The sequence below is a fragment of the Pterocles gutturalis genome, unplaced genomic scaffold (genome assembly GCF_000699245.1).
Source record: "Pterocles gutturalis isolate BGI_N339 unplaced genomic scaffold, ASM69924v1 scaffold27933, whole genome shotgun sequence".
Lineage (NCBI taxonomy): Eukaryota > Metazoa > Chordata > Aves > Pterocliformes > Pteroclidae > Pterocles > Pterocles gutturalis.
Window position 1 is genome coordinate 74,133 of NW_010123865.1, and position 7,677 is coordinate 81,809.

A 7,677-nucleotide genomic window follows, 5' to 3' on the forward strand; every position below is an offset into this window, starting at 1 on the left:
AAGACTTTGATATCGTACTGTTACATTTCATCCCATTTCTAATACTCCCGTCCTCAGGGTCATTCAGTTCTCACTGCATGACTCTCCTCTGTATTGACAATGTCTTGCAGCTTTGTGTCCTCAGCGAATTTTATTACAACTATGTAAGGTAGTTAATGAAAGTATTAAGTAAGATTGTTCACCAGACTGGTCCTTGAGGAACTTCTCTAGTAACTTCTCTGCAGTCTGGTGGTTCCCTCTCACACTGATGGGGTCTCTGGTTCTTCCCCCACAGAGGAAAGATCATTCTCTGGCATGTGAATAGCCCTCCTGGTTAGTAAGGCAAATGTTCCCATCTGATGTAATGACACTGTTTACAAAAGAGGAGATTATGGATATGTTATTATCAACAATATGCTGCAATTTCCTTTATATAAAATCTTTATTATCTTTGTAAAACATGAGGGGGTGGAGGAGGTGTGGCTTCTGCATTGCTTTTATGCTCTGAACTGATTGTCTCAAGTCCCAACTCATTCCTTACCACAGGTAGATCTAGGCCTTCTCCGCTTTGTTTCTGGAATTGGGACCCAAGGAGCCATCTCAAAAGAAACAAAGAAAGAATATTACCTGAAAACATATCGCGTAGATGTCAGCTCTAATGGAGAGGACTGGATTACACTGAAGGAAGGAAACAAGCCTGTTGTAAGTCTTTTTCTCTTCCATCTCTCTTCAGCCAAGAAATAGGCAATTGAACTGTTTAGTTACTCTCAGTTGTTAAAAAAAAGAGGAATAAGGTATCACAGGTTTAATATAAGCATGATCAGGGTTTACCATATCCCAAATCCAAAAGATAGTTCTTCTCCTGGTAGTAATGGGCCACAGAAATTCTTTATCCAAAGCCTAAAGCATCTGAAAAGGGTGCAAGTTGCTGTCCTGCCTGTTGTACCCACCAGAATTTGAGTGGTTTGGGTCTTTTTCCTGGAGGGTGCTGCTGTTTCCTAGTTTGCCGGAGATTTTGAGATTTTGAGAAAAACGTTATGGGGAATCTTTAAAAAAATATATAGGTCTCCCATCTGCAGTGAAGCTCTGGATGTGCAGGGCATCGGTGCCTCAGCTCCCTGTACATAGCCATGCTGTCTTGCAGGAGTGCCAGCGAGTCATTACCAGCTTGTTAGATTTTCAGGCATCTCAGTGATGGGGGTCACACAGACAGAGAATTAGGCACATCTTTCCATCCTTATAGATTTTTATCACCCTTCCTTTTATCAGCAGATTTGCTCTCTGTGACCTCCCAATGAAACAGCTTTAGACATTCATAAGAAAAATCTTCATTATCCAGTACCATGAGCATAAAGCTCATTACTGAGAAGTCAATTCTGTTCCAGCTCTCATGAATAGTCCCAGTGAGGCTGTGCCTCCCTTCCCACCTCACTCAGGACATGCCCAGGAGCAGCATCCCCAGAGACTCATTACTTAGAAGTCAATTCTGCTCCAGCTCTCACATGAATCGTCCCAGTGAGGCTGTGCCTCCCTTCCCACCTCACTCAGGACATGCCCAGGAGCAGCATCCCCAGAGACTGCCAGGGGCTGATGCAACTGGAAAGGTTCTGTGGTACCTCCCTTCAAAACAGCTTTTTTGTGACCATTCTGTGAGGACCCAGAAGAGCTGTGTAATATTAAACTCTATCAGTGTAACCATATCTAGCTCTAAATATTTGGTTACTGGTTTGTCCCTGATTCATCTGTAAGTGCTATGCCAAGTACACCACATTTATCTAATCAAAATGGTGGCAGTGCTTAACGCACGCATCTTTCTTCTTTGAAGCACTTTGTAAAACAATAAAAAAATGAATCCTGAAAGCCTCTCTTTGACAGGCATTATCCTGGTTTTACAGAGAAGAAACTTTAGAAGGTCAAATGCCACAATGTGGGCACTGTGTAATGATGTATAAAGGTACAATAACTGACTTGCCCCCAGTCACAAGAGGAGCCAGCGCTGCGGCTGGTATGAGACACAGGGTTTCCTGGCTCTGGCTCCTGTAATCTGAACAAATGCCTCTTTCACAATCAGACTGTGCCTGATTTTCACTACCAGCTTGAACTTGTAAATTCTCCAAGAGTGTATTTTACATGAGTTTCTATTGTACATGCTGTCCTTAATTAGTGAGAACAAGTCCTAAACCTGTGTTATTTGTTCAAAAGGTTTATTTAAAAAATCAAGTTTCTAAAATGGCAATGTTTTGCTGTTGATCAGGACAAGAAAAAACTGTGCAGAAGTCTCTCTCTGATATCTTTATTCAAATTAAAAGTTAAGGAGACTTAGCTACTGAAGGAACAACAAAAGCAGGCAGCCGCAGATCTCACAGCAGTGGTGCACTAACCACGTACAAGGAGCTGTGGGCTTTTGAGAAAGTCCATTTCCTCTGTGAGTTGCAGACCTTGGGAAAACTACGGCAGGTCTTCCCAGAGGAAAAAAAAAAAAAAAGCTGCTGAAAAGAAACATAGCTCGGTTTAAAATCTCTTGCTAGATGCAAAACTTCTATATTACATGACTTGAGCTATAGTTGAGGCTGATGAGTTGACAGCTGTGTGCTGCTGGCCTCCGCTCCAAATTAGTGCAGTTATTGCAAGTAACAAACAGGAAAGTAGACAGTGTGTGTGTGTAAGAAAGGGGAGAATCTCCCATAAAAGGAGAGGGGTTTATATCCATGGAAAAAAACAGGAAATTTGTCCTCTCTACGTGAGGAAGAAGCAGGAAACTGAATCACCTTCTTTGGACTAGAACATTGCAAGGTTTCAGCTCTGCTAGGAAGGAGAGCGTCTGCAGGATCCTCAACATGAAAGCACAGCACAATCCTGTCCCTTTGCGTGGAAATCTCATTGTTCACCTAATTTGACTGTTAGCCTGAGGGGATGTTGAGAAAATCTTAGAGCCTGCTATATAGATTTTAAATAGATTTGCATCTCAGTATGCAAGGAGAAAGAAAGTCTGAGTACTTGTTAAAAATTATTTAATAACGGAAGGTTAACAAAGCAAGGTTTGCACGACACACTTTGCAAAACAAGTAAGCCCAAGGGCATCAAAATAGTACATGTTTTTATCCTAACTCCATATAGAATTTTTATGTGGTCTAATTTAAATCCAAACCTTTAATTTGGGCCTGAGGTTCTGTAGGTTTTTGCATCATTCTACGAGTGTATGAGAAATAAAACTGGTCTAATTGGTCATTGAGAGATTCTTCCAGGACACGTCAGTCCTTGGATGACAAAGACCAGTGTATCTCATTCCTGCATATAGATCTGGACATTAGGAACACCCCAAAATAGGCAGGGAGTAGACAGACCCTTGTTGCACTCAGGTGAGCACCTGCTCCCAAATGTCTCTGAGCACTCCTGGTCTGCTCTGCAGCATTATCGTGTGCTATCGGACTCTGTAGGTGGCAAGTATTTTTTAGTGGGATTGAACACTTTATGTCTTCTTTTTTCCTCCCCAAGGAAAGCTTGTCTGTCTGCAAAAATTATGTTAGGAGTTTCATTAAACTGTTCCCCAGGCAAGTCTTTTGGCTCATCCCCCCCAAAATAACTCTGGTTATACTTCGCATCATAACTATCTGTAAAAAACAGAATTATAAACACCATTTAAGAGAAAGCCTAACAAATATGTATTTTTTCTTTCCCCACAAAGGTGTTTCAAGGGAATAGCAATCCCACTGAGGTTGTTTACAGATCTTTTGCCAAACCAGTTTTAACACGGTTTGTGCGAATTAGACCTGTGTCTTGGGAAAACGGAGTGTCACTGAGATTTGAAGTGTATGGCTGCAAGATAACAGGTAGGTCTTGGGAAGGATTTTAAAACAAAGGGAGTTTATTGTGCCTATGCTGTAGGTTTTGTTTTTATGAGTGAAATGCATCTTCATTATTTCCACTGTGGTCTGAATATGTCAAAATGTAAAAAAGAAATGTAAAAAAAAGCCATGAAGAAAATAAAACATGACAACCCAAACACTCAGTGTTACCTGAATGTTGTTCTGGCATTATCTTTTAGGTGTTCAGCTTTAAGAAGTGAAAAAAAAAAAAAAAAAAAAAAAAAAAAAAAAAAAAAAAAAAGTTTAATTACTTTTCTTGCAATTATTTTACAGCTTCATGCAAAATACCTGAGATACACAGATATTTCCAAATTCCCATCTTGTTTTTCATTCCTAGCCCTCCAGTCCCTCTCTGTCATGCCTGCTATTTTTAGGTAGTTCTCTTCAGGTTTCCCAAGGAACAAAACATACATAACTAGGTTTAAAAGCATTGCAAGGTACAAACAGTTACATCTGAAGCCTATTCAAGCTACTAAACATAAGTCAGGTTCCAGCTAGTGATCAGTATTGGAATGTAACTCCTTTGTTTCACACAGTTAACTACCAAAATAAACTGTCTGAAGTGCTTTCTGAAGTAACAGCAAAAAGGCATTCATTAGCATCAAAATACTATCTTGAAAAAAAAAAAAAAAACAACCCAGGCAAAAGCAGGAATTTTTTTAGAAGACTTTTTCTTCTAGTTTTAGAATTTCTATAACTCCTACAAAGTGGAGGCATTTTATATGTAAAGTAAAAATACAACAAGTTATAGATTAAAGAAAATGATAATGATGTAATATTTTTTTACAAAGCTGATTTTTCTGAAAAAAATCTACCACCATTTTATAGCACTTAATATAGTTCAATTGTAACTAATTTTCAATAGTTCTAGGGATATTTTTTTTCCCCTTAGTCTTGAAAATGTTTCTTGGGACTGGTTTCCACACAGCAGGAAAATAAAATTAACGATTACTATGTTATAGAATTCCAGATTGTTCTATGGAATCTTTTCGGATTAGATAAAGGTAATATCAGCAGAACTGCTGTTACATTCTGTGTTGGAAATCTTCATTCCTTGTTAGCAGCTTTTCCTAGTTCAAATTTATATTTAACTGGGACCATAAAAGAAGCAACAATTTAGCTTCTGTGTCATCTGAAAACATCTGACAGACTAAAGAAATAAAACAAGAAAATCTCAAGTACAGCAATAAGTTATATTTTACACAATGTATAGAAGATTTCCATTTCCAATGTTACCAAAATTAAGTAATCTGCAACCAAGTTTTGGCTGATTTTGGAAGTTTTCCCTAGGGAAATATTCAGAAATTCAGGTGTGACCCTGTACTCTTTGCCTTAGCAAGAATAGAAAACAAGAATAGAATAGGATTTTCTGATCCTTTTGGTTCCCATAAAGACAGAAATACTTGTGGTATTTTGGTACTTCCTGCCAAAACTAGGATGTGCAAGTTTGAACAAATGAAAATTATACACAAATCCAGAAAGATTATTTTAGATATAAGAAAGAGGTAAGTAATTGCTTGTGATAGTTGAACTGACTGATATGTCCTGTTTCTGTTTTGGGGCTTGTTCAGATTAACTATTTATTTGGTTTTTTCTGTGTAGATTATCCTTGCTCCGGGATGCTGGGTATGGTGTCTGGGCTCATTTCTGACTCTCAGATTACTGCATCTACTCAAGTTGATCGAAACTGGATCCCAGAAAACGCTCGCCTCATAACAAGCCGTTCAGGTTGGGCGCTGCCACCAACTACTCACCCATATACAAACGAATGGCTTCAAATTGATCTTGGTGAAGAAAAAAAAGTGAGGGGCATAATTGTTCAAGGAGGCAAGCACCGAGAAAACAAAGTATTCATGAAAAAATTCAAAATTGGCTACAGCAACAATGGATCAGATTGGAAAATGATCATGGATTCCAGCAAGAAAAAGATAAAGGTAAGGAGGAAAGAGCTGCACTACCAAAAAAAAAAAAAAAATTAAAAAAAAGCTTGCATTAATTTTTTACACAACTATCTCTGACCTGAAAAGAAGAAAAGGTGCACAGTTGGGATGAAGCCAAGCAGGAGGACTCCTAGGGCAGCAACCCTGAAGGGATGTGTGTGGACAGCACCACTCCTGTGGGCAGGAGCTGGCCTTAGGATATCTGCGGCAAAGGCTTTGTTTATTCAACAGCTAGTTCAAACTTGATTTCTGACAAGGGTGTTGTGTCTCTGTGGCCCCTACTTTACTCCAAAATCCCATGCAATGGCAATATGAAACACTGCCAAAAAAGTAGAGGTCCTGCTGCAGTTTTTCCACTGACACTGAATGAACTTATTTGAGACACTGAATTTCTTTTCCTTTGCTTCTTTTTTGTCTGAGCTGTAGAATGAGAACGAGTGTTTTTTAACTCAATGGAGTACCCATTGGATTTCTGAACTGCCTGTAGACTGCTTTGAAAGCTTCACACATTCTCTGTAATGGTCTGATCCAAGCCCCTCTGAAAGAAAGTGATGGAGTTTTTGACATGTTATCCCATCCCAACTAAATAGTACTGTCATACTGTCACAGGTGAAGCATCTTGAAGGTTGCCTGGGAATAAAGGGCAGTTTGTTTATAGGTTCAAGCAGAAACTGCAAGACCTTTACAGAGGAGGGCCAAATGAATTTTTGGGTTAGATGCCAAGGAGAAGAAAATTAGTGTGGCCCAGAAAAGTTTCTGGGAATGTACCAATTTTGGTTTGTCTTTGAATGTATGCTTTTCACTACATAAATTGCAATTGTTTAGCTTATTTACACCAAATCCCATTTGTTAAGTCTTCCATCCCATTTTGCTATCATTGCTCACAAAGTGCACTTTTGCCTCAAAAGGCACAACCATTTTTTAGTCCTCCAGCCCTGTTCCCTGAGGAAACCAGTGGGCACACAGTCCTGTTGACAAACTGGTGCTGCAGTACTGGGGTCATCAGGGAATCATATACCAAAATATGCCCTCAAAAGACAAATTAGTGTGGTGTTTGGCAGATGGGAATCCTGAGAGTTGCTCCGTATCTCATCTGTGTTAGTCTGAAAATTAGATGTAAAAGCTGTTTTGCTATATAGACTCATCCGTTGGACAAACCTGTGTTTCCTGAAAGGAAAAGCTGAGTGGGCCCATGGATGTAGCTTTTCCAGGCACATTTGGTAAATATTGGACTTCATTCTCTCCTGTTTTAATCTCACTGAATATGTCTGCATTTTCTCACTTCTCATCGCTTTTCATCATTTGTTTTGGGGATTAAAACTAAATGAATTCAGCCTTTGCAGTCAGCTCCTTTCTCTTGTTACCATGAGTTTTGACTTCATCATAAAGTGTGAAGAGAGTGTAAATCAACAATGGGATCTAACCATTTTCTTTCTAAAATAGATGTTGTTTTGACATGTACTTCTACACTGTGGCTCAACGAGGGAAAAAAATAATGCCATATGCTTTCAAAGCAGTGCGCCGTCTGCTGCATGGCTTTCTGTTTTCTAGTACAAGCGCTTGCCATCATTGTCAGAAGTTAGCAGTTTGACAAGAAAAACCAGTGCGCACTGAGCCCATCCTCAGCTTTCATCACTACCAGAAATTAACTTTCAAGATTAATGGAATGGAGAGGGCTGGAATTCACATCTCTTGTGGCATAATTATAATCCTTCCCAAAAATTCAAGACATTCAATAAACTTTCTTCCAAAGCACAGGTCTTCTTTAAAGAGAATCAGATAAATCCCATGATTTGGGAGTCTGAGGCATTGAAAATGTTAATACTGGAATGAAGTATTTTTAAATGCAAGTGGAGCTGGATGGGACAGCATGCTATAATGAGTCACAGCAG

General features: G+C 39.2%; 1 protein-coding gene across 1 annotated transcript in view; it reads left to right on the plus strand.

The window, feature by feature from the left end:
- NRP1 (neuropilin 1) overlaps window positions 1-7,677 on the plus strand; it is a gene marked incomplete at its 5' end in the record, with an annotated part of 63,685 nt that overhangs the window by 32,173 nt on the left and 23,835 nt on the right. The window contains 3 exons of the mRNA XM_010078096.1: window positions 526-681; window positions 3,665-3,809; window positions 5,448-5,779. Coding sequence (XP_010076398.1) covers window positions 526-681; window positions 3,665-3,809; window positions 5,448-5,779 — 633 coding nt within the window. The remainder of the gene's footprint in view (window positions 1-525; window positions 682-3,664; window positions 3,810-5,447; window positions 5,780-7,677) is intronic.